At 47.3% G+C, this 27,733-nt stretch overlaps 1 protein-coding gene across 1 annotated transcript in view; it reads left to right on the top strand.

Moving 5' to 3' along the window:
• Positions 1–23,618: 23,618 nt before the first annotated feature.
• tubgcp3 (tubulin gamma complex component 3) overlaps positions 23,619–27,733 on the top strand; it is a 77,264-nt gene continuing 73,149 nt past the window's right edge. Inside the window, 2 exon segments of the mRNA XM_070891811.1 lie at positions 23,619–23,828; positions 26,182–26,289. Of these exon segments, the coding sequence (XP_070747912.1) occupies positions 23,753–23,828; positions 26,182–26,289 (184 nt within the window). The 5' untranslated portion in view covers positions 23,619–23,752.

The raw sequence follows: 27,733 nt of genomic DNA, 5'->3' as shown, positions 1-27,733 counted from the left end.
CTTCGGAAACAATGGAAACGGTCTGTGTTGGAGATGTGGGGGAAGGCACACAACCAGGGTGTGTCGATTTCAGCATGCCGTTTGCAGAAACTTCAACTACACAGGGCATCTGGCTCGCATGTGCAGAAAAACAGCAGCTCGGCTGGTATACGAATCGGAAGGGTCGGAAAGCGGACCAGAAGACGGTTGGAACAGTGCACGGGACGCCGAGGTACAGCGGGTTAATACGATCAATGTCCACTGTTCTTACACCAAGATGCCTCCAATTATGATGAGGGTTCTACTCAACGGGATACCCGTCAACATGGAACTGGACACGGGGGCCAGTCAATCCCTCATGAGCGTTCAACAATTTGAACAGCTGTGGCCGCACAAAAGCAACAGACCAAAACTCACAAAGATCGGCATCAAACTAAGGACCTATATTAACGAAATCGTCCCAGTCCTTGGCAGTGCCATGCTCTCGGTCACAGACAAAGGGATGGTGCACCGACTTTCCCTGTGGATTGTCCCCGGGGATCTCCCAACCCTGTTGAGGAGAAGCTGGCTAGCAGAACTTAATTGGAAATGGGATGATGTTCACGAAGGAACGGACCTCCTGCTCAACAGTTCTAAGCCGTTTTGAACATCTCTTTCAGCCAGGTGTGGGCACCTTCAAAGGGGCTAAAGTTAGAATCTACAACACACAGAATGCCCGACCAGTCCATCACAAGGCTAGAGCTGTGCCTTATGTGATGAGGGAAAAGATTGAAAATGAACTGGACCGGCTTCTGTGGGAAGGCATAATTTCTCCCGTGGAATTCAGCGACTGGGCAAGCCCCATTGTCCCCATCATGAAGCCTGATGGATCCGTGTGAATCTGTGGGGATTACAAGTCGACCATAAACAGAGTCTCCCTACAGGACCAATACCTGCTGCCCAGAGTGGAGGACCTATTTGCCACGTTGGCTGGAGGAAAACTTTTCTCTAAACTTGACCTCACATCTGTGTATATGACGCAAGAACTGACCGAAGAGTCTAAGCTACTCACCACCATCAACACATATCGAGGCCTTTTTGTGTACAATCGATGCCCATTCGGCATCAGGTCGGTAGCTGCTACATTCCAGCGCAACATGGAGAGTCTGCTCAAGTCCATCCCGGGGACGGTTGTGTTTCAAGATGACATACTCATCACGGGCAGGGACACCGACTCTCATCTCCGCAATCTTGAGGAAGTACTAAGTCGATTGGATCGGGTAGGCCTAAGAGTTAAGAAATCCAAGTGTCTGTTTCTCGCACCTGAGGTTGAATTTTTAGGCAGAAGGATTGCCACTGATGGAATCCACCCAACAGAATCCAAAACCGAAGCAATTCGCCTGACACCCAGGCTCCGGAATGTCTCGGAACTGCGTGCCTTTCTCGGGCTACTCAATTACTTTGGGAACTTTATGCAGAACTTGAGCACGCTGCTGGAGCCTCAGAAAGGGGTGCGATTGGTTTTGGGGGGACGCCCAAGAATGCGCCTTCACTAAGGCATGCAACCTTCTATGTTCCAAGAGTGTTTTAGCCTTTTTTGACCCAGGTAAAAAGTTAGTCCTTACGTGTGATGCATCAGCGTACGGGGTCGGGTGCATTTTACAGCATGTCAATGATGCGGGTAAATTGCAGCCCATTGCTTATGCCTCCAGGTCACTTTCACGGGCAGAGCGCGGATAAGGTATGGTTGAGAAGGAGGCACTCGCGTGCGTGTATGGTGTCAAAAAGATGCACCAATAACTTTTCGGGGCCAAGTTTGTATTAGAAACCGACCACAAATCCCTCACGTCCCTACTATCCGAGTGCAAGGCAAACAACGCCAACGCCTCGGCGCACATTCAGCGGTGGGCACTCATGCTGGCGGCTTACGACTACACGATAAGGCACAGACCAGGCACAGACAACTGTGCCGATGCCCTTAGCAGGCTACCCCTGGTGACCACAGAAGGGTCCAACGAACAGGACTGTGAGATAGTCATGGCAATTAATGCCTTTGAATCCACAGGTTCGCCCATGACGGCTCGCCAAATCAGAGCCTGGACGACCAGCGACCCCACATTATCTCCAGTTAAAAGATGCGTTTTAACCGGTGACTGGGCAGAGGCTCGTGATGCCTGCCCCGAGGAGGTCAAACCCTTCCATAGGCACATGCATGAACTTTCACGACAGGCAGACTGCCTGATGTGGGGCAGCCGAGTAGTTTAGCCCTTACGAGGCAGGGAGGCGTTTGTCCGGGAGCTCAATCCCGAGCACCCGGGGATCGTCCTTATGAAGGCCATAACCAGATCTCATGTCTGGTGGCCTAGCATTGACGCGGACTTGGAGCTCTGCGTCCGTCGGTGCACCATTTGTGCCCAACTCAGTAATGCCCCCTGGGAGGCCCCCCTAAGCCCCTGGCCCTGGCCCACCAAACCGTGGTCACAGGTGCATGTAGACTATGCGGGCCTATTCATGGGCAAAATGTTCCTTGTAGTCGTTGATGCATTTTCAAAATTTTAAACTCGAGCACCACCTCCACCACTGTGGAGAGCCTTAGAACCATGTTTGCAACGCACGGCATTCCTGACATATTGGTCAGTGATAATGGTCCGTGCTTCACCAGCGCAGAATTTCACCATTTTATAGTTGACCACGGGTATAAATCATGTTAAGACGGCATCTTTCAAGCCAATGGCCAGGCGGAGCGAGTAGTGCAGATCATTAAACAAGGCATGCTCAGAATCCAAGGTCCCACGCTGCAGAGCCGCCTGTCGTGACTGCTGCTGGCATACAGATCTCGTCTGCATTCGTTGACTGGTGTTCCCCCCGCGCAACTATTGATGAAATGAACCTTAAAGACCAGGCTCTCGTTAATCCTCCCAACATGCATGAAATTGTTGAGGCTAAGCGTCAAAAGCTAACTGAGTACCATGACCGAAATTCGAGGGGGAGGTGGAATGAGATAGGGGATAAAGTGTTTGCCTAAACTATGACCGGGGTCCCAAATGGCTTGCAGGGACAGTAAAGAGGGAAACAGGCTACTGGTTGTACAAATGGACAATGGCCAAATCTGCCAGAGGCATGTAGACCAAGTAAAAAGTAGATTCACTGATAACACTGAAGAACCATAGGCAGACTACAATGTGGAACTCACACCACACCTGGTGGACAGACAGGTGGAACAACCTGAGGAAAGGGCAGTCTCAACAGGCAACCCAGGCGAGATACCAGCAATCACACCGAACGAAACAGACAGCTCAGGCGAGATACCAGCAATCACACCGAACGAAACACAGGCACCAAGGCAAACAACTGAACCACAACTAAGACGCTCCACGTGAGAGCGCAGACCACCTGAGAGACTGAATCTATAAAGGCAATAAGACCTTGGGGGAGGGTGATGTCATGTATCTCACGTTACTGTGTATAACTGTATCTTACCATGCTATACATGACTGTAACTGGATATGACCTGTAACAATAAGCATACCTCACCACCAGGGGTGCACTTGCAGGAGACACTCCATACCTGTCCCACAGAGGTATATAAAGGGAGGTCTCAGGCAAGTGCAGCACTGGAGAGCTGTGAATTAAAGGTACAGGTCCTGAGTGACCTTGACTTCAGCATGTGTCTCGTGTAAGTCTGTACATTCGAATCAGGACTTAACACACAGGACTGCATGCATGCTAAACAGCGAAAGCAGCATGCTATAGACAAGGCTAAGCGATACCACAATCAGCGGATCAGATCAAAGCTCTGCAGTCCTGCCACATCCAGTAGTAAATGGTGGTGGACAATTAAACAAATAACGGGAGGAGGAGGCTCTATGAATATCCCTATCCTCAATGATGGTGGAGCCCAGCACATGAGTTCAAAAGACAAGACTAAAGCGTTTGCAACCTTCTTCAGCCAGAAGTGCTGAGTGGATGATCCATGTTGCCCTCCTCCTGACGTCTCCACCATCGTAGAATCCAGTCTTCAGTCAATTTGATTCACTCCACGTGATATCAAGAAACGGCTGAGCACACTGGATACAGCAAAGGCTTTGGGTCCCGACAACATTCCAGCTGTGGTGCTGAAGACTTGTGCTCCAGAACTAGCCACGCCTCCAGCCAAGCTGTTCCAGTACAGCTACAACACTGGCATCTGTGGAAAACTGCCCAGGTATGTCCTATTCACAAAAACAGGACAAATCCAATCCAGCCCCATCAGCCTACTCTCAATCATCAGCAAAGTGGTGGAAGGTGTCATCAACAGTGCTATCAAGTGGCACTTACCAATAACCTGCGCACCGATGCCCAGTTTGGGTTACGCCAGGACCACTCAGCTCCAAACATGGACAAAAGAGCTGAATTCCAGAGGTGAGGTGAGATTGACTGCCCTTGACAACGGTTCAAGGTGGCTCACCATCACCTTCTCAAGGGCAATTAGGGATGGGCAATAAATGCTGGCCTAACCAGTGACGCCCACATCCCAGGGTCGAATAAAAAAATCTAAGGGCATTTCACAGGAGCATAATCAGACAAAATTTGACAAAGACTGTAATGAATGTAATGACTCAAAAGACTTTTTACTGTAAACTGCCTCAGATGCAAACCTGATCCAACTTTATTCGCTCCCAAAGTAACCCACGTGACATGGTACCCGCGCTTATATACCAGTGACCACACACGTGCGCGTACAGCCTGATGACCTCAGACAATGGCGTCCTCTGGTGTCTGGTGACCCCAAGCATAAATACATAACAGCATCCCCTTTCAAGATCTTAATATCAGATTTTTTACAAATTAAGATGGCCTGGGACTTTCCGCTCACGAGTTGATCGTCTCAGTTCTAGGCGGGCGTTCTGGTCAGCTGTGACTGAAGGCTGAGTAATCGATCTGATGGGAGTGGTAATGACCACATCAGAGACTGGAGGTCCAGTTTCAATAATGACAGCAAAGTCCTCTGATGAATGAACATTGGTTGGTTGGTCACTGACTGCATCTTCCTCAAGCAGTTCTGTTCATCCGTGTGCCGCAGTTTTATCTGATCAACGTGTTTCCTGCATGTTTGTCCATTGTTGAGCACGCCAATAAACACTCTGTTACCCTCCTTGGCTGTAACAGTACAGGGATGTACAATTGTTGTAATTCATCCATGCGGTCTCTAAATGTCTGCCATTGCCCATCCACAGTCAACCCCTTAAGTATCATTAGCCAATCTATCTTAGCCAATTCATGCCTCATACCTTCATAGTTACCCTTCTTTAAGTTCTGGACCATGGTTTCATTCTCCATCCTAATGCAGAATTCCACCATATTATGGTCACTCTTCCCCAAGGGGCCTCGCACAATGAGATTGCTAATTAATCCTCTCTCATTACACAACACCCAGTCTAAGATGGCCTCCCCTCCAGTTGGTTCCTCGACATATTGGTCTAGAAAACCATCCCTTATGCACTCCAGGAAATCCTCCTCCATCGTATTGCTTCCAGTTTGGCTGGCCCAATCTATGTGCATATTAAAGTCACCCATTATAACTGCTGCACCTTTATTGCATGCACCCCTAATTTCCTGTTTGATGCCCTCCCCAACATCACTACTACTGTTTGGAGGTCTGTACACAACTCCCACTAACGATTTTTGCCCTTTAGTGTTCTGCAGCTCTACCCATATAGATTCCACATCATCCAAGCTAATGTCTTTCCTAACTATTGCATTAATCTCCTCTTTAACCAGCAATGCTACCCCACCTCCTTTTCCTTTTATTCTATCCTTCCTGAATGTTGAATACCCCTGGATGTTGAGTCCCAGCCCTGATCATCCTGGAGCCACGCCTCCGTAATCCCAATCACATCATATTTGTTAACATCTATTTGCACAGTTAATTCATCCACCTTATTGCGGATACTCCTTGCATTAAGACACAAAGCCTTCAGGCTTGCTTTTTTAACACCCTTTGTCCTTTTAGAATTTCGCTGTACAGTGGCCCTTTTTGTTCTTTGCCTTGGGTTTCTCTGCCCTCCACTTTTCCTCATCTCCTTTCTGTCTTTTGCTTTTGCCTCATTTTTGTCTCCCTCTGTCTCCCTGCATTGGTTCCCATCCCCCTGCAATATTAGTTTAACTCCTCCCCAACAGCACTAGCAAACACTCCCCCTAGGACATTGGTTCCGGTCCTGCCCAGGTGCAGACCGTCCGGTTTGTACTGGTCCCACCTCCCCCAGAACCGGTTCCAATGCCCCAAGAATTTGAATCCCTCCCTGCTGCACCACTGCTCAAGCCATGTATTCATCTGCGCTATCCTGCGATTCCAACTCTGACTAGCACGTGGCACTGGTAGCAATCCCGAGATAACTACTTTTGAGGTCTTACTTTTTAATTTAGCTCCTAGCTCCTTAAATTCTTTTCGTAGGACCTCATCCCTTTTTTTACCTATGTCGTTGGTACCAATGTGCACCACGACAACTGGCTGTTCTCCCTCCCATTTCAGAATGTCCTGCACCCGCTCCGAGACATCCTTGACCCTAGCACCAGGGAGGCAACATACCATCCTGGAGTCTCGGTTGCATCCGCAGAAACGCCTATCTATTCCCCTCACCATCGAATCCCCTATCACTATCGCTCTCCCACTCTTTTTCCTGCCCTTCTGTGCAGCAGAGCCACCTACGGTGCCATGAACTTGGCTGCTGCTGCCCTCCCCTGATGAGTCATCCTCCCCAACAGTACCCAAAGCGGTGTATCTGTTTTGCAGGGGGATGACCACAGGGGACCCCTGCACTATCTTTCTTGCACTGCTCTTCCTGCTGGTCTTCCATTCCCTATCTGGCTGTGGACCCTTCTCCTGCGGTAAGACCAACTCACTACACGTGATACTCACGTCATTCTCAGCATCGTGGATGCTCCAGAGTGAATCCACCCTCAGCTCCAATTCCGCAACGCGGACCGTCAAGAGCTCGAGGCGGATACACTTCCCACACACGTAGCGCCCAGGGACACCAGAAGTGTCCCCGAGTTCCCACATGGTACAGGAGGAGCATATCACATGGCCGAGCTCTCCTGCCATATCTTAACCTTAGATACCCTTAAATTGGTAATAACAATGTTACAGTTCACTTACTGATATAAAAAAGAAAAGAAAAGCTACTCACCAAACACCAGCCAATCACTTACCCCATTGGCTGTGACGTCACTTTTTGATTACTTTCTACTTCTATTTTGCTTTCTCTTCCGCTGTAGCTGCCTTTTATAGGCTGCTCCCGCGTCTCACCAACTGCCGCTGGCTCTCGATCTCCCGCTGGGCTTTTATAGGCTGCTCCCGCGTCTCACCAACTGCCGCTGGCTCTCGATCTCCCGCTGGGCCTTTTATAGGTCGCTCCCCTCTCACCAACTGCCGCTGGCTCTCGATCTCCCGCTGGGCCTTTTATAGGCTGCTCCCGCGTCTCACCAACTGTCGCTGGCTCTCGATCTCCCGCTGGGCTTTTCTAGGTCGCTCCCCTCTCACCAACTGCCGCTGGCTCTCGATCTCCCGCTGGGCCTTTTATAGGTCGCTCCCCTCTCACCAACTGCCGCTGGCTCTCGATCTCCCGCTGGGCCTTTTATAGGTCGTTCCCCTCTCACCAACTGCCGCTGGCTCTCGATCTCCCGCTGGGCCTTTTATAGGTTGTTCCCCTCTCACCAACTGCCGCTGGCTCTCAATCTCCCGCTGGGCCTTTTATAGGCTGCTCCCGTGTCTCACCAACTGCCGCTGGCTCTCGATCTCCCGCTGGCCTTTTATAGGTCGCTCCCCTCTCACCAACTGCCGCTGGCTCTCGATCTCCCGCTGGGCCTTTTATAGGTCGCTCCCCTCTCACCAACTGCCGCTGGCTCTCGATCTCCCGCTGGCCTTTTATAGGTCGCTCCCCTCTCACCAACTGCCGCTGGCTCTCGATCTCCCGCTGGGCCTTTTATAGGTCGCTCCCCTCTCACCAACTGCCGCTGGCTCTCGATCTTCCGCTGGGCCTTTTATAGGTCGCTCCCTGCTGCACCTACAAACTAACATTTTGGGATTCATGCACAAGGACCCCCAGGTCCCTCTGCACCGCAGCATGAAGCAAGATCCGTTGTCGCTCACCACAATGTCAGGCAAATCATGAGTAGCAAACATGACATGAAGACTCCAATAGCAGCTATAGATGTACTGGATGACATAATAATACACTCTATCCACTTTGAATATGCATCCACCACAACAAAAAACATCTTTCCCAGGAAAGGGCCCGCAAAATTGATGTGGACCCTCGACCATGGTTTACATGGCCACGACCAAAGACTCAGCGGAGATTCCGCTGGTACTTTACTTAGCTGAATGCAAGTAAAGCACTGATGTACACATGATTTCAGATCAGAGTCAATTCCAGGCCACCATACATGAGCCCTAGCAATGGCTTTCATCATGACAATACCAGGAAGAGTGCTTAGGTAATTCACGTACAAATTTTTCTCTACCTTTCTTTGGCATAACAACACGATTAACCCACAGTAAACAATCTGACTGAATGGACAGTTCATCTTTGCAACGGTTGTAAGGTTTGGTCTTATCACACATTTCCATTTCCAGACCAATCACCACTGAGGACACAATGTTTCACAACCGATACAATAGGGTCATGGCTGGTCCAGATCCTAACTTGTTGAGCAGTGACAGGGATTCCTTCATTCTCAAAAGCATCCATTACTAACAGTAGATCTGCAGGTTGAGGCGTCTCCACCTCAGGTGTGGGCAACGGCAGACGGCACAATTCTCAGTGTCAGGTCTATGACAAATAACATAATCATAGGCAGACAATGTCAATGGCCACCTCTGGATATCAATGCCCACCTCTGGATACGGGACAATGCATTGGTATTAATACCTTTGTTTTCCGAAAACAATGAAATGAATCGCTTGTGATCCATTTTGAGTTCAAAACAAAGACCAAACAGACATTGATGCATCTTTTTGACCTCATACACATAGGCCAAAGCTCCTTTTTCTACCATGCTGTAAGCTCTTTCCGCCTTTGACAAATTTCTCGAAGCATACGCACCAGGTTGAAGTTTACCTGACTCATTTGCTTGTTAGAGTACACAGCCAACCCCATATGATGAAGCATTACAGGCCAATACAAGACACTTACACGGATCATAATGAACAAGCAACTTGTTTGAACAGAGCAGATTCTTAGCTTTCTCAAAGGCTCTATCTTGAGACACACCCCAGACCCATTTGTCGTCTTTTCTGAGTAGCACGTGCAGTGGCTCTAACAAAGTGCTCAATCTGGGTAAGAAATTACCAAAGTAATTGAGTAGCCCAAGCATTTTTGATGGCCTTGGTTTTCAAATCAGTAGGCCTGATGCCATCAGCAGCAATCTTCCTACCCAGGAATTCAACTTTAGGTGCCATGAAGACACACTTCGAACTTTTCAGCCTGAGTCCCACTTTGTCCAGACGATGTAGGACTTCTTCAAGATTGTTCAGATATTCAGTAGTATCGCGACCTGTGACCAGAATGTCATCTTGAAACATGACAGTTCGAGGAACGGACTTCAGTAGACTCTCCATAATTCCTCTGAAATATGGCTGCAGCCGAACGAATTCCAAAAGAACACCTGTTGTAGACAAACAGTCCTTTATGGGTGTTGATGCAGGTGAGTTCCTTCGAAGTGTCGACAAGCTCCTGTGTCATATAGGCCGACGTCAGATCCAGTTTAGTGAATGACTTTCCACCAGCTAGCATGGCAAACAGGTCATCAGCCTTCGGGAACGGATACTGATCCTGTTTCGAAAATCGGTTGATCGTAACCTTGTAGTCTCCACAAATCCTGACAGTGCCATCACTGTTCAACACAGGAACAATGGGACTGGCCCACTCGTTAAACTCGATTGGTGATATAACCCCGACACGTTGGAGTCTGTCAAGCTCAATTTCAACCTTCGCTCTCATCATGGAGGGTACAGATCGAGCCTTATGATAGCTAGACCTTGCAACAGAATCCAGGTAAATCCGCACCTTAGGTCCAGTAAAATTGCAAATGCCCAGTTCAAACAAAGAAGGAAACTTCTTCAATGCTTGAGCACACGAAGTGTCATCCACCAATGACAACGTTTTGATATCATTCTAATTCCACTTGATTTTCTCAAGCCAATTCCTGCCGAACAGCATTGGACCATTACCTGGGTGATCCATAACGGTAGATCATAAACCACACCATCATATGACACCTTGACTACTGCACTGTTAATCACCAGTATGAGTCCCTTAATGTAAGTACGCAACTTGGCATTGACTAGACTCAGCTTAGGCTTCACAGCCTCAGTGTCCCACAGCTTGTCGAATGTCCTTTGGCTCATTATCGACTTACTCGCACCCGTGTCCAGCTCCATTGATACAGGCACGGCATTCAGCTTCACATTAACGATTATCGGCTGGCTCAATCCCAAGAATGAATACAGACCATACACTTTCTCCTCGGGTTGTGTATCCGGGCCAGCACTGGACTGATCATCATCAGCAATGTGATGAGCGGCAGTACATTTGCTCAGTTGTGGGCACATTCTCTGAAGATGCCCCACTTTTGAACAGCCATTACAGGCGTACTGTTTATATCAACACTGATGAGGCTGATGATTGCCCTGACAGCACCAACAGGGTGAAATCGGATTCATACCAGTTGACTTTGAGCAGCTACAGGTTTCACATAAGCAGTCGAGTAGGCCCTGCCATAAGCAGCTCTGCCTGCAGCACCTAACAGACCACATTGCGGTACTGGAGCTGCGGATGGATTTACTCTGGAGCATCCACGATGCTGAGAATGATGTGAATAGCACATTTAGTGAGTTGGCCACACCGCAGGTAAAGGGTACACAACCAGATAGGGTATGGGTGACCAACAGGAAGAGCAGTGGAAGGAAGGTAGTGCAGGGGTCCCCTGCGGTCATCCCCCTGTAAAACAGATACATCGCTTTGGGTACTGTTGAGGGGGATGACTCATCAGAAGAGAGCAGCAGCAGCCAAGTTCATGGCACCATGGGTGGCTCTGCTGCACAGGAGGGCAGGAAAAAGAAGGGGAGAGCTATAGTGATAGGGGATTCTATGGTAAGGGGAATAGATAGACGTTTCTGCGGCCGCAACTGAGACTCCAGGATGGTATATTGCCACCCTGGTGCAAGGGTCAAGGATGTCTTGGAGTGGGTGCGGACATTTTGAAGAGGGAGGGTGAACAGCCAGTTGTTGTGGTGCATATAGATACCAACAATATAGGTAAAAAATGGGATGAGGTCCTACAAGACGAATTTAGGGAGCTAGGAGCTAAATTAAAAAGTAGGACCTCAAAAGTAGTAATCTCAGGATTGCTACCAGTGCCACGTGCTAGTCAGAATAGGAATCGCAGGATAGCTCAGATGAATACGTGGGTTGAGGAGTGGTGCAAAAGGGAGGGATTAAATTCCTGGGACATTGGAACCGGTTCTGGGGGAGGTGGGACCAGTACAAACCGGACGGTCTGTACCTGGGCAGGATCGGAACCAATGTCCTAAGGGAGTGTTTGCTAGTGCTGTTGGGGAGGGGTTAAAGTAATATGGCAGGGGGATGGGAACCTATGCAGGGAGACAGAGGGAAGTAGAATGGGGGTAGAAGCAAAAGATAGAAAGAAGAAAAGTAAAAGTGGAGGGCAGAGAAACCCAAGGCAAAAAGCAAAAAGGGTCACATTACAGCAAAATTCTAAAGGGCCAAAGGGTGTTAATAAAACAAGCCTGAAGGCTCTGTGCCTCAATGCGAGAAGTATTCGGAATAAGGTGGACGAATTAACTGCACAGATAGCAGTTAGCGGATATGATGTAATTGGCATCACGGAGACATGGCTCCAGGGTGACCAAGGCTGGGTATTCAACATTTAGGAAGGACAGACAGAAAGGAAAAGGAAGTGGGGTGGCGGTGCTGGTTAAAGAGGAAATGAATGCAATAGTAAGGAAGGACATTAGCTTGGATGATGTGGAATCGGTATGGGTGGCGCAACGGAATACCAAAGGGCAGAAAACGCTAGTGGGAGTTGTGTACAGACCACCAAACAGCAGTAGTGAGGTTGGGGACAGCATCAAACAAGAAATTAGGGATGCGTGCAATAAAGGTACAGCAGTTATCATGGGCGACTTTAATCTACATATTGATTGGGCTAACCAAACTGGTAGCAATGCGGTGGAGGAGGATTTCTTGGAGTGTATTAGGGATGGTTTCCTAGACCAATACGTCGAGGAACCAACTAGAGGGCTGGCCATCCTGGACTGGGTGATGTGTAATGAGAAAGGAATAATTTACAATCTTGTTGTGCGAGGCCCCTTGGGGAAGAGTGACCATAATATGGTAGAATTCTTTATTAAGGTGGAGAGTGACACAGTTAATTCAGAGACTAGGGTCCTGAATTTAAGGAAAGGTAACTTTGATGGTACGAGACGTGAATTGGCTAGTATAGACTGGCGAGTGATACTTAAAGGGTTGATGGTGGATAGGCAATGGCAAACATTTAAAGATCACATGGATGAACTTCAACAATTGTACATCCCTGTCTGGAGTAAAAATAAAATGGGGATGGTGGCTCAACCGTGGCTAACAAGGGAAATTAAGAATAGTGTTAAAACCAAGGAAGAGGCATATAAATTGGCCAGAAAAAGCAACAAACCTGAGGACTGGGAGAATTTTGTAATACAGCAGAGGAGGACAAAGGGTTTAATTAAGAGGGGGAAAATAGAGTATGAGAGGAAGCTTGCTGGCAACATAAAAACTGACTGCAAACACTTCTATAGATATGTGAAGAGAAAAAGATTAGTGAAAACAAACGTCAGTCCCTTGCAGTCAGATTCAGGTGAATTTACAATGGGGAACAAAGAAATGGCGGACCAGTTAAACAAATACTTTGGTTCTGTTTTCACGAATAACCTTCCGGAAATACAAGGGGACCGAGGGTCTAGTGGGAAGGAGGAACTGAAGGAAATCCTTATTAGGCAGGAAATTGTGTTTGGGAAATTGATGGGATTGAAGCCTGATAAATCCCCAGGGCTTGATAGTCTGCATCCCAGAGTACTTAAGGAAGCAGCCCTAGAAATAGTGGATGCATTGGTGATCATTTTCCAATAGTCTATCGACTCTGGATCGGTTCCTATGGACTGGAGGTTTGCAAATGTAACACCACTTTTTAAGAAAGGAGGGAGAGAGAAAATGGGTAATGATAGACCAGTTAGCCTGACATTAGAAGTGGGGAAAATGTTGGAATCAATTATTGAAGATGAAATAGCAGCACATTTGGATCGTGATGGGATCGGTCCAAGTCAGCATGGATTTATGAAAGGGAAATCTTGCTTGACAAATCTTCTAGAATATTTTTAGGATGTAACTGGTAGAGTGGACAAGGGAGAACCAGTGGATGTGGTGTATTTGGACTTTCAAAAGGCTTTTGACAAGATCCCACATAAGAGATTGGTGTGCAAAATTAAAGCACATGATATTGGGGGTAATGTACTGACGTGGATAGAGAACTGGTTGGCAGACAGGAAGCAGAGAGTCGGAATAAACAGGTCCTTTTCAGAATGGCATGCAGTGACTAGTGGGGTGCCGTGGGGCTCAGTGCTGGGACCCCAGCTATTTACAATATGCATTAATGATTTGGATGAGGGAATTGAGTGTAATATCTCCAAGTTTGCAGATGACACTAAGCTGGGTGGCGGTGTGAGCTGTGAGGAGGATGCTAAAAGGCTGCAGGGTGACTTGGACAGGTTAGGTAAGTGGGTAAACGCATGGCAGTTGCAGTATAATGTGGATAAATGTGAGGTTATCCACTTTGGTGGCAAAAACATGAAGGCAGAATATTATCTGAATGGCGGCAGATTAGAAAAAGGGTAGGTGCAATGAGACCTGGGTGTCATGGTACATCAGTCATTGAAAGTTGGCATGCAGGTACAGCAGACGGTGAAGAAGGCAAATGGTATGTTCGCCTTCATAGGTAGGGGATTTGAGTATAGAAGCAGGGAGGTCTTACTGCAGTTGTACAGGGCCTTAGTGAGGCCTCACCTGGAGCATTGTGTTAGTTTTGTTCTCCTAATCTGAGAAAGGACGTTCTTGCTGTTGAGGGAGTGCAGTGGATGTTCACCAGACTGATTCCCGGGATGGCGGGACTGACATATGAGAAGAGACTAGATCGACTGGGCCTCTATTCACTGGAGTTTAGAAGGATGAGAGGGGATCTCATAGAAACTGTCATGTACGTAACCACAATGTAACACCACTGTATTACTGTATACACTCAACCTAGATGCATAACTTGACCACAAGCGGTGAACTTGTGGGAGACACTCCTTACCTGGTCACACAGCTATAAAAAGGGAAGTCCCACATCTTTGGAGTCCTGTAAATAAAGAGAGAAGGTCACAGAGTGACCCTGTCCCCAGAATCTGCCTCGTGTGTTTCATGCTGTAGAGTAAGGACTTTACATTGGCGACGAGAAATGGGAATTCACGGCCCACGAGAATGGCCACCAGTAGCACAGAGGAACGTTACTGTGTTGGGGAAGACTGGGACGATTTTGTCGAGAGGCTTCAGCAAAGCTTTGTTACGAAAGAATGGCTGGGGGATGCAGCGGCTGACAAGCGAAGGGCTCATCTTTTGACCAGCTGCGGACCAAAGACTTACGCGCTCATGAAGGACTTACCAGCACCCGAAAAGCCGGCGGACAAAACCTTTGAAGAACTTACCAAATTGATCGGGGAGCACCTCAAACCGGCGAGTAGCATATATATGGCCCGACACAGATTCTACACCCACCGACGTCGTGAAAGACAGAGCATACCAGACTTCGTAGCGGAACTCCGGCGTTTGGCCAGCCTCTGTAAGTTCACAGACGCCTGCAGGGGGAAATGCTAAGAGACTTCTTTATCGAGGGCATCGGTCATGCGGGAATTTTCCGCAAATTAATTGAGACCAAGGATTTGACCTTGGAAGCAGCGGCTCAAACTTTCATGGCGGGGGAGGAAGAGACGAAAATAATATACGCGCGCAATTCTGCCTCTAACACGGCGATGGATCAGGGAGTCAACATCATCAATGCGACTCAGAGCCCCGCAGGCAGGCAGGGGTAGTCCGACATTCCCCAGGTAGCAATAGACCCCAGAGTAGGACTTCAACAGAGACAATGGCAGGCTGAACGGACATTCACGCCATCACAGTGGACAATGCAGCCCGGGATGGGGCCATTCACACCCACTAATAGGGTAGTTAAGAGCAGTCAAAGGGACAGTCAGCGCATAATCTCTGCCCATCGTCCCTTTGTTCCCAATAATGGAAACCTTAACTCATGCTGGAGGTGTGGGGAAAAACACTCAGCTAGATCTTGCAGATTTCAACAGTTTGTCTGCAGGAATGCAATCTCAGTGGCCACTTAGCTCGAATGTGCAGGAAGTCTGCAACCAGACTAATATATGAGGCGGATGGACCAGAAGAGGGTTCTTTAAGGCAGGATGACTTTTGTGGCAAATCGATGGACGCCGAGGTTCAGCGGGTCCATGTGGCGAATATTCACAGTTCATACACCAGAACGCCACCAATGATGATGAGGGTTTTATTAAACGGTATCCCTGTATGCATGGAACTCGGCACTGGGGCCAGCCAGTCCCTCATGGGCGTTCAGCAATTTGAGAAGCTATGGCCACTTAAAGCCAGTAGGCCCAAATTAGCACGTATTGAGACACAATTACAGACTTACACTAAAGAAATCATTCCGGTGCTAGGCAGTGTTGGCTGTCACACACAATGGGTTAGTGAATTGGCTGCCACTCTGGATTGTCCCGGGCAATGGTCCCGCACTGTTGGGGAGGAGCTGATTAGTCGAGATGAACTGGGGGGATGTTCACGCAATGTCATCTGTGGAGCGAAGTTCGTGCTCACAAGTCCTACAACAATTCGATTCACTATTCCAACCTGGCATAGGGACTTTCAAAGGCACTAAAGTAGTGATACACATCATCCCGGTCGCCAGGCCAGTGCACCACAAAGCCAGCGCGGTGCCGTATGTGATGCGGGAAAAGATCGAGAGTGAATTGGACCGAGAGTGAGAGTGTTGAGAGAGGGCATCATCTCGCCTGTTGGGTTCAGCGACTGGGCGAGCCCCATCGTTCCCGTCCTAAAAGAGGATGGCTCTGTCAGGATCTGTGGCGACTACAAGGCCACCATCAATCGTTGTCCCTACAAGATCAATACCCGCTCCCGAGAGCGGAGGACCTCTTCGCTACGCTGGCAGGTGGCAAGCTGTTCACCAAGCTGGACCTCACTTCAGCCTGTATGACCCAGGAACTGGCCGCCGAATCTAAACTACTGACCACCATCACCACGCTCAAGGGACTGTTCATTTATAACAGGTGCCCGTTTGGCATTCGATCAGCGGCCGCGATTTTCCAACGAAACATGGAAAGCCTGCTTAAATCCATTCCTGGAACGATCGTATTCCTCATCACGGGTCGAGACCCCGAGGAACATCTCCACAACCTGGAGGTGGTGCTATGTCGACTGGACCGGGTAGGCCTGCAACTCAAGAAGTCTAAATATGTGTTCTTAGCTCCTGAGGTTGAGTTTCTGGGCAGGAGGGTTGCTGCAGATGGGATTCAGCCCACCAAATCCAAAACAGAGGTGATTCGACGAGCACCCAGGCCCTGCAACACATCAGAGTTGCGTTCATTCCTGGGACTGTTGAACTACTTGGGGAACTTTCTGCCAAACTTGAGCACGTTGTTAGAGCCGCTACACTTGCTCCTGCGTAAGGGTTGCGATTGGTTTTGGGGGGACTGTCAGGAACGGGCTTTTGATCGGGCGCGAAACCTATTTTGTTCAATTTTGTACAGGGGTTGTTGACCCTGTACGACCCTTGTACAAAATTGGTTCTGACATGTGATGCATCGTCCTATGGGGTTGGGTGCGTGTTGCAGCAGGGCAATGCTGAGGGTCAACTATAACCTGTGGCTTATGTCTCCAGGTCGCTCTCTCAAGCAGAACGGGGATATGGGATGGTCGAGAAGGAAGCGCTTGCATGTCTCTATGGTGTAAAAAAAATGCATTAGTACCTCTTTGGTAGGAAGTTTGAATTAGAGACGGACCACAAGCCATGAACATTCCTGTTGTCAGACAGCAAGGCTATCAATGCCAACGCATCAGCTCGCATACAGCGATGGGCTCTCACGCTGGCTGCTTATGACTACTCCATCCGGCACCGGCCCAGCACTGAAAATTCCGCTGATGTGCTCAGCAGGCTTCCACTGGCCACCACTGAGGGGGCAGCGGAGCAAAGTGCCGAGATGGTCATGGCTGTCGATGCCTTTGACAGCGCAGGCTCCCCCATCACAGCCTGCCAGATCAAAATCTGGACAAACAGAGATTCCCTCCTATCCCTGATTAAGAAATGTGTCCTGACTGGGGATTGGGCGCCTGCACACGGAGCATGCCCTGAGGAGGTCAGACCATTCTACAGACGGATGGATGAGCTCTCCATCCAAGCCGACTGCCTACTATGTGGCAGCCGGGTAGTTATGCCCCAGAAGGGCAGGGAGGCATTCATCAGGGAGCACCCAGGCATTGTGCTGATGAAGGCCATTGCCCGGTCACACATTTGGTGGCCTGGAATTGATTCAGACCTGGAATACTGTGTTCGCAGGGCCCCCAGGGAGGCCCCGCTCAGCCCGTGGCCCTGGCCCATCAGGCCATGGTCACGCATTCATGTTGACTACGCGGGCCCGTTCATGGGTAAGATGTTCCTTATTGTGGTAGATGCGTACTCGAAATGGATCGAGTGCATCATTCTGAATCCATTCACGTCATCCACCACTATTTGCGATCTTTGCAACCCATGGCTTGCCGGACATCCTGGTTAGTGATAACAGCCCATGTTTCACAAGTTACGAATTCCAAGAGTTTATGTCGTGCAATGGCATCAACCACGTCAGGACTGCGCCGTTCAATTCGGCCTCCAATGGCCAGGCAGAACGTGTGGTCCAAATCATTAAGCAAGGTATGCTCAGGATTCAAGGACCCTCCTTACAATGCCGCCTGTCGCGTCTCCTGCTGGCCTATAGATCCCGACCGCACTCGCTCACGGGTGTCCCGCCCGCAGAGCTACTAATGAAACGGACACTCAAAACTCGGTTGTCCCTCATTCACCCAGTCCTGACCGACATAGTTGATGGCAAGCGCAAGTCACAAAATGAGTACCATGCATAATTCGAGGGGAAGATGTATAGAAATAAATGATCCTGTATTCGTCCTCAATCACGCCATGGGGCCTAAATGGCTTGAGGGCACGGTAATTGACAAAGAGGGGAATAGGGTCATGGTGGTAAAACTCAACAATGGTCAGATATGCCGTAAGCATCTGGACCAAGTAAAAAAAAGGTTCAGCATCGACACGGAGGAACCTGAAGAAGACCATGAGATGGAGCTAACAACACCACCAGTGAATGAGCAACAAGAGCAATCAGAAGAATGCACAGTCCCTGCGGTCAGCCCGGACAGGCCGGAATCACCACAGGTGACAGACACTACGTAAGTGTCCAACAACCAGAGGCCCAACTGCGGCGCTCCATGAGGGAGCGTAGACCACCTGAAAGACTAAACCTATGATCCCAATAAGACTTTGGGGAGGCGGGGGGGAGGTGATGTCATGAATGTAACCACAATGTAACACCACTGTATTACTGTATACACTCAACCTAGATGCACACCTTGACCACAAGGGGTGAACTTGTGGGAGACACTCCTTACCTGATCACACAGCTATAAAAAGGGAGGTCCCACACAGGGTCATCGTCTTTGGAGTCCTGTAAATAAAGAGAGGTCACAGAGTGACCCTGTCCCCAGAATGTGCCTCGTGTGGTTTCATGCTGTAGAGTAAGGACTTTACAGAAACATATAAAATTCTGACGGGACTGGACAGGTTAGATGCAGGAAGAATGTTCCTGATGTTGGGGAAGTCCAGGACCAGGGGATATAGTCTAAGGATAAGGGGTAAGCCATTTAGGACTGAGATGAGGAGAAACTTCTTCACTCAGAGTTGTTAACCTGATGAATTACCTACCGCAGAGAGTTGTTGATGCCAGTTCATTGGATATATTCAAGAGGGAGTTAAATATAGCCCTTACAGCTAAAGGGATCAAGGGGTATGGAGAGAAAGCAGGAAAGGGGTACTGAGGTGAATGATCAGCCATGATCTTACTGAATGGTGGTGCAGGCTCGAAGGGCTGAATGGCCTTCTCCTGCACCTATGTTCTATGTTTATATGCCTGACAACGACACAATCTTGCTTACAGTACTTGCCGTGGAACTCCAACTCTTCGATGATATCTGCCTCAAATTATCATCAATCGTCATGCATGCCTGGGCAGTCGCGATGACCTTGCTTAAATCCAGCTTCTCTTCAGCCAAGAACTTCCGAAGAATCATATCATGGTTGATGCCTATCACGAAGAAATCTCGCAGCGTGCCTTCCAACACGTTCCCAAACTTACACGGCTCAGCAAGAAGTCGCAGGTCGGCGACGAGTCCGACACATCTTGGCCCTCAGCACGAACATACGTGTAAAAACGATAGGATAAGATGATGATCCCCTCTTTTGGCTTCAGATGGTCATGTACCAAAGCACACAAATCCCCATATTCTTTGTCTGTTGGACATAAAGGCGAGAGAAGATTCTTCATGAGGCCATAAATTTTTGGACCACAAACGGTGAGGAAAACCGCCCTGCGCCAAACTGCATCAACATCTCCCTCCATTTTGTTGGCCACAAAATACTGATCCAGGCGGTCGATAAAATCCATCCAATCCTCACCATCCGTGAATCTCTCCAGAATTCCAATAGTGCCCATTGTACATGCGAAGATTCTTAAGTTACCTCGTCGCCAAATTTAATGAATGTAATGACTCAAAAGACTTGTTACTGTTAACTGCCTCAGGTGCAAACCTGATCCAACTTTATGCGCGCCCAAAATAATCCGTGTGACAAGGTACCTGCGCTTATATACCAGTGGCCGCGCATGGGTGCGTACAGCCCGATGACCTCCGACAGTGGTGCCCCCCCTGGTGTCTGGTGACCCCAAGCATAAATATATAACACAGATTTACATGAGAGAAATTAGGTTGTTTTTAAGGAGCATCTTAAAGGAAAAAGAGAGAAAGAGAAGCAGAGTGGTTTAGGGAGGGAATTGCAGAGCTTAGGGCCTTGGCAGCTGAAGGCAGGGCCGCCAATGTTGAAGCAATTAAAATTGGGGATGCTCAAGAGGCCAGAATTGGAGGAACGCAGAGATCGCAGAGGGTTGTAGGGCTGGAAGAGATTACAGAGATAGGGAGGAACAAGGCCATGGAGGAATTTGAAAACAAAGATGAGAATTTAAAAATTAATGTGCTACTTAACCAGGAGCCAATGTAGATCAGTGAGCACATGATTGATGGGTGAATGGGACTTAGTGCGAGTTAGGATATGGGCAGCAGCATTTTTTGATGACCTCAACTTTACGTTCTATTCCTTTTCTCCTGCATGTGTTTATCTAGCTTCCCCATAAATGCATCTATGCTAATCGCATCAACACTCCATGTGGTAGCGGATTCCAAATTCTAACCACTCTCTGGGTAAAGATGTTCCTCCTGAATTCCTGATTGGATTTATTAGTGACTATTTTATATTTATGGCCTGCAAATGGAAACCTCTTCTCTAAGTCTACCCTATCAAACTCCTTCATAATCTTAAATATCTCTATCAGGTCTTCCATTTTCTCGAGGAAAGAGCCTGAACCTGATAGGTATATCCTCTCATTTCTGGGATCATCCCAGTAAATCTTATTTTTACCTTCTCCAGTGCCTTTATATCTTTTTTTATAATATGGAGATAAGAACTGTGCACAGTGCTACAAGAGTGGTCTAACCAAAGTTTTATACAAGTTTAACATAACTTTTCTATTTGATTCTATCCCTCTAGAAATAAACCCCAGTGCTTTGTTTGCTTTTTTATGGCCTTATTCATCTGTGTCACTACTTCGAATGATTTGTGTATCTGTACCTCCTGATCCCTCTGTTCCTCCACCTGATTTAGATACTTATTTTCCAAGGAGTGTGTAGCCTCTTTATTCTTCCTTCCAAAATGTATCGCCTCACACTTATCTATACTGAATTTGCCAATTACATGGCCATTCTGCAAGTTTATTTGAGAGATTGTTCTCCATAAGCCCAAATCCAAATGATCCAGAATAAAAGTGAATCCAGCACTGACCCTTTCTACAGCCGAGGGTGCAGCTGTCAGCACCCAGTGACTTATGCACCTAAATACTCTGCTTGCTAGTTCAGAGACAGCATAAGGTAGAGCAAGACAGAGACATAGGCCTAGATTTTCCTGAGATTGCCAGTAAAATAGCAGGGTGAGACTTCTGCCAACCCAAATGAATCCACTGGCACCTGACCATATTTTCCTTGGGCAGGGTGGGGAGCACTCATTTAATATGTAGGGAGCAAGTTCGGCAACAATCCTGATCCTGACTAGGGGTCTGTCATTTAGAGAGAAGGAAATGGTCACAACCACAACAGCTCACACAGAGGAGGAAGAGATAAAGAGAGAGCAGGAGCTGAATTTGGACATTTAAATGGCAGAGGAGGATCTCTGGGGGATCAGCAAAAACCATGGCCCCAAGATTCTCAGAAGTTGCAGTGGAGGTAATGGGGCAGAGAGAAGGTCCAGAAGACAAAGGCTCTTTGAAACCCAGGGATTTATGTTCAGGAATTGGATGTGCAATGGTGGTCAGTGCCAAAATGTTTTAATGACCTCACCAGGTTGGCCATGGTTAGTGAAGGCACAGGTGCCCATGGAGACGCTGAGTTATGGCTGGAAGCATTGCTCATCTCTACACCATTCAGGACCTCAAAGTGTCCAAAAAATTAATGAGATCCTTAGTTGGCACAAGAGATCCACATTATCCCATCTACAGGAACATCTCCTCTCCTCGCATTCCACTGTCCCATATTCATTTTACTGCAATATTTAACTGGGAAAAGAAGAAATCTGTACCCGACTATCATATTTGACAAATTTGCTGGAGTTCTTTGAGGATGTAACGAGCAGGGTGGATAAGGGGAATAAATGGATGTGGTGTATTTGGATTTCCAGACGGCATCGATAAGGTGCTATATAAAAGGTTACTGCACAAGATAAAAGTTCCCAAGCTTGGGGGTAATATATTAGCATGGCTAGAGGATTGGCTAACTAACAGAAAACAGAGAGTCGGGATAAATGGGTCATTTTCCGGTTGGAAAACAGCAACTAGTGGGGTGCCGCAGGGATCGGTGCTGGGGCCTCAACTATTTACAATCTGTATTAATGTCTTGGATGAAGGGACCGAGTGTAATGTAGCCAAGTTTGCTTATGGTACAAAGATGGGCAGAAAAACAAATTGAAGGGAGAACACAAAAAATCTGCAAAGGAATGTAGACAGGCTAAGTGAGTGGGCAAACATTTGGCAGATGGAGTATAATGTGGGAACATGTGAGATTATCTACTTTGGCAGAAAAAATAGAAAAGCAAATGATGAGAAATGAGAAAAATTGCAAAGTGCTGCAGTATAGAGGGACCTGGGGGTCCTTGTGCATGAAACACAAAACGTTAGTATGCAGGCACAGCAAGTAATCAGGATGACAAATGGAATGTTGGCCTTTATTGCAAGGGGGATAGAGTATAAAAGCACAGAAGTCCTGCTACAACTATACAGGGTATTGGTGAGGCCATACCTGGAGTACTGCATACAGTTTTGGTCTCTGTATTTAAGGAAGGATATGCTTGCATTGGAGGCTGTTCAGAGAAGGTTCACTAGGTTGATTCCAGAGATGAGGGGGTTGACATATGAAGATAGGTTGAGTAGGTTGGGCTTATACTCATTGGAGTTCAGAAGAATGAGAGGTTATCTTATCGAAACATGTAAGATAATGAGGGGCTCGACAAGGTGAATGCAGAGAGGATATTTCCACTCATAGGGGAAACTAAAACTTAGGGCATAGTCTGAGAATAAAACTGAGATGAGGAGGAATTTCTTCTCTCAAAGAGTTGTAAATCTGTGGAATTTTCTGCCCCAGAGAGCTGTGGAGGCTGGGTCATTGAATATATTTAAGGCAGAGATAGACAGATTTTTGAGCAATAAGGGAATAAAGGGTAATGGGGAGCAGGCAGGGAAGTGGATTTGAGTCCATGATCAGATCAGCCATAAACTTATTAAGTGGCGGAGCAGGCTCGAGGGGCCAAACAGCCTAATCTTGCTCCTATTTCTTATGTTCACAAGGGAGTGTCTGCAGGCACCTGGGTGGAAACACATGGTGAAACAGTTTGTAGCAGTACTCCAGGTGTGGCCTCACCAATCTCACCATGAAATTGCTGTAGTAGATGCTCAGTGTTGACAGCCAGAGGCAAAGAACTGCCACCCGTGGAGGAATGGTCAGCGCCGGCACCACTCTCAATGAGCAGGAGGAAGCCCGGCAACAACTCGGCACACCAGGGAAGCAGAGCTGGACTCTCCTCCCCTCCGCTCCGAGACCCCGCCCTCACGCTCTCAGCCGTTAGTGCCTCTGACCCGGGACTGGAAACACGCACTTCCGCTCTAGTCCCGCGGGATCTGAAATAAATGGCGCCGCCGGAATACGAAAGAAACCTGAGAGAGAGACAGAACGTGTGAGAGAGCCGAGAGCTGAGAAGGCCGCAGGCGATGGCGAGCGTGGATCACAAGTCACCGAACCTGCTGCTGCAGAGTCTGTGTTGCCGGATCCTGGGCCGCACCGAGGGTGAGTGCGGGGGAATTGGCAGAATCATTTTTTTCACAGGTGGCACATTTTAGTCGGAAGGAGGCCACACACTCATTGGAAAATAAGTCTAAATGTGTAGAGGAACAGAGGGATCTGGGGGACAGATAATCACCACTATAAATGCAGCGACGCAGGTTAAGGAGGCCAAAAAAAGCACTCGGGTTCATTTCTAGAGGGATCGCATTGCAGAGAAGTTACATTAAACCGCTCTCTTCTCTCGAAAACAGATCTGATAGAGGTCTTTAAGATTATAAAGGGGTTTGATAGAATAGACATAGAGATGTTTCCAATTGTAGTGGAGACCAGAACTACGAGACACAAATATAAGATAGTCACGAATAAATCTAATCGGGAATTCAGGAGAAACTTCTTTACCCAGATAGTACTGAGAGTGCACTGAGGCGAATAGCGTAGATGCATTTAAGGGGAGGCTGGACAAGCACATGAGGGAGAAAGGAATGGAGTGTTGTGCTGATCGGGTGAGATGAAGAAGAGGGTGGAGTGTAAACACCAGCATGGACCTGTTGGGCTGAATTGCCTGCTTATGCGCTGTAAATACTGTATAATTCTCTAAGGCAAGGGTTGCTACAATGTGCCCAGGGGTGCTATCTGGATCATTGTTTTTCATTCCATAGGATCCAGTTCTAGGAACAAAGTGGGGCAAATAATTAATGTTAGGATAGAAAACATTTTGGAAACAGCAACTGCAACATAATAACTAATCGTGTCAGCAGTGGGTAGCACTTTCACTCTAATCAGGAAATTGTGGGTTCAAGTCCAACTCCAGAAACTTGAGCACTTAATCCAGGCTAATATTTCCAGCACAGTACCGAGGGAGCGCTGCATTGTTGAAGGTGCTGTCTTTCGGGTGAGATGTTAAACTGAGATCCCATCTGCCCACTCGGGTGAACATAGAAGATCCCATGGCACTATTTGAAGAAGAACAAAGGAGTTCTCCCTGGTCTCCTAGTCAATATTTGCCCCTCAACCAACATCACTGAAACAGATTATCTGGTCATTATCTAATTGTTCTTTGTGGGACCTTGCTGTGTGGAAATTGGCTGCCGTGTTTCCTACATTATGATGGTGACTACAGAAAATGAAGGCCTTTCAATGTGTAAAGTGCTTTGGGACATTCTGAGGTGATGAAAGACACTATATAAATGCAACTCCCTTTCTGTATATAACTGATTCCGATATAAAAATTGAAGAGGAGGGATCAAGATTCTTGACTGGAAAAAGCCAATTTCAATTACACAAAAAGGAACTCGTAAGTGACAAGAAAAATTGACAAATGAACACTTGGAACCATTCAGTGATGATTGTGAGAATATATTTAGTCTCTATCCCAAAGAGTAAAGAAGGTCATCAAAATCTGGAGTTCCTTGGAGTAGAAAAATTAAACCACGATTTTAAGAAAGAAAGACTTGGATTTATACAGAGCCTTTCATACCACTGGACGTCTCATGCTTTACAGCCAATGGGGTACTATTGGAGTGTAGTCACTAACAAGAGAGAATGCAAAAAGAGAGAAGATAAATCTGTCTGATAATACAAAAGAAAATCAAATAAAATAGAGAGGAAGGGGAAAAAAAGGCTAAGCGAGTATGAGGAAATGGAAATAACAGGATTTTTATATACAAATGAAAACTAAAATAATTGAAGAAAGGGCAAGGCTGATTGGAGATATAATAGAAAATCTTACAGGATGAAAGAATGGCAGAGATGCTTGGGTGGGGGATAGTTGATGCTCACATAGAAAGTTACAGGTTAATAAAGGAGAGTCAGCATGGATTTGTAAAAGGCAAGTTGAGTCTGACGTTTATTTTAAGAGTTCTTTGAGGAAGTAACAAAGTGTATCAATAAAAGAAACGCAGTAGATACTGCATGTGGATTTTTTGAAGATGTTTGCTGAGGTACTTGATTTTAAAGGGAATGGGTCAGCATGGATGGGAAGTTGCTGAAAGAACATAGAGCAGAGAATGGTAATTAAGAGATTTTTTGGATTGGATACAATGGTGATCTCCAATAGTCTGTATTCGGACCAATATTCTAAATATAAATAAATCATCTAAATTGAATATAAATAAATCATCTAAATGGAAAAGGTCAAAATCTGCAGACCCAAAGATGGAGTGTGGTTTACTGTGAACAACTTTGAGTGGACATAGAAAATAGGAGCAGTCGTAGGCCATTTGCAGAAGATCAAGGGACTTGGACTAGGATCTTTTTTTTTTCTTTCTTGGTTTTTATGGTGAAGTTGTACTTTGATTTTAGTTTCTTGTCAGACCTGTGGACCTGAATTGTCGTCTTGTGCAATTGTGTTTTACAGCTCATGTGGCTCAACAGTTCCAGTACGCTGTGAGAGTTATTGGAAGCAATTTTGCTCCTACTGTGGAAAGGGATGAATTTCTTGTGGCTGAAAAGATCAAGAAAGAAAGTAAGTTGGCTTGTTTAACCAGCTCCGCAATGTATGAAAATTCTACTGTTGAATACAGGGAGGGAGGGAGAAGGAGGAAGGGCGAGGTTATTTCCAGGTTACTCTGAGAACTCTGGCTGCAGGAATTCCAGCAGGGTGACGAGGAGGAGGCAGCTGATCGAGGAGAAAGATTACATTGGCGAGTAGGATTTTCATCAGTTCTGCATATGTGCCACCCGGCGGCTGGGAATGGTTCTGGACAAGGGGTGGTGTTGCATAAGGGAGTCCCGGCGAACAGAGGTTCAACCTGTAATTGCTTAAGAGCTGGGTGCAAGAATAAATGTCTAATTCCTTATTCTAAGGAAGTGGGTTTGATTTTATGAAGAAAAAAGCCTCAGACTAGACTCTGGATTGAGAACTAAATATAAGAGTGGGCTCACGAGGGTGAAAGGCCTCTTCTTCTTCCGACTGTATGTATGTATGTGTGTATGGTATTTCTGTTTATCCCTTTTCATCACTGATCCAGCTTACTTTAATGAAGGCAAACTATAGAGTAGAAACATAGAAAATAGGTACAGGAGCAGGCCATTTGAGCCTGCACCACCATTCAATATGATCATGGCTGATCATGCAACTTCAGTACCCCACTCATGCCTTCTCTCCATACCCCCTGATCCCTTTAGCCGTAAGGACCACATCGAACTCCCTTTCTAATATATCCAACGAACTGGACTCGACAACTTTCTGTGGTAGAGAATTCCATAGGTTCACAATTCTCTGGGTAAAAAAGTTTCTCCTCATCTCACTCCTAGATGGTTTACCCCTTATCCTTGGACCATGACCCCTGGTTCTGGACTTCCCCAACATCGGGAACATTCTTCCTGCATCTAACCTGTTCAATCCCATCAGAATTCTATGAGATCCCCTCTCATTCTTTTAAATTCCAGTGAATATAAGCCTAGTCGATCCAGTCTTTCTTCATATGTCAGTCCTGCCATCCCGGGAATCAGTCTGGTGAACCTTCGCTGCACTCCTCTCAATCGCAAGAATGTCCTTCCTCAGTTTAGGAGACCAAAACTGCACACACTACTCAAGGTGTGGTCTCACCCATGCCCTGTACAACTGCAGTAAGACTGCCCTGCTCCTATACTCAAATCCTCGTGCTATGAAGGCCAACGTGCCATTTGCTTTCTTTATTGCCTGCTGTACCTGCATGCCTACTTTCAATGACTGAAGTACCATGACACCCAGGTCTCGTTGCACCTCCCCTTTTACTAATCTGTCAACATTCAGTTAATCTGCCGCCTTGTTTTTGCCACCAAAGTGGATAACTTCACTTAACCACATTATACTGCATCTGCCTTGCATTTGCCCACTCACCTAACCTGTCCAAGTCACCCTGCAGCCTCTTGGCATCCTCCTCACAGCTCACACTGCCACCCAGCTTAGTGTCATTTGCAAACTT

This window comes from Pristiophorus japonicus, chromosome 10 (genome assembly GCF_044704955.1).
Source record: "Pristiophorus japonicus isolate sPriJap1 chromosome 10, sPriJap1.hap1, whole genome shotgun sequence".
Classification (NCBI taxonomy): Eukaryota; Metazoa; Chordata; class Chondrichthyes; family Pristiophoridae; genus Pristiophorus; species Pristiophorus japonicus.
The sequence above is the reverse complement of the archived record's forward strand: the minus strand, read 5'-3'. Positions and strand labels throughout refer to the sequence as shown.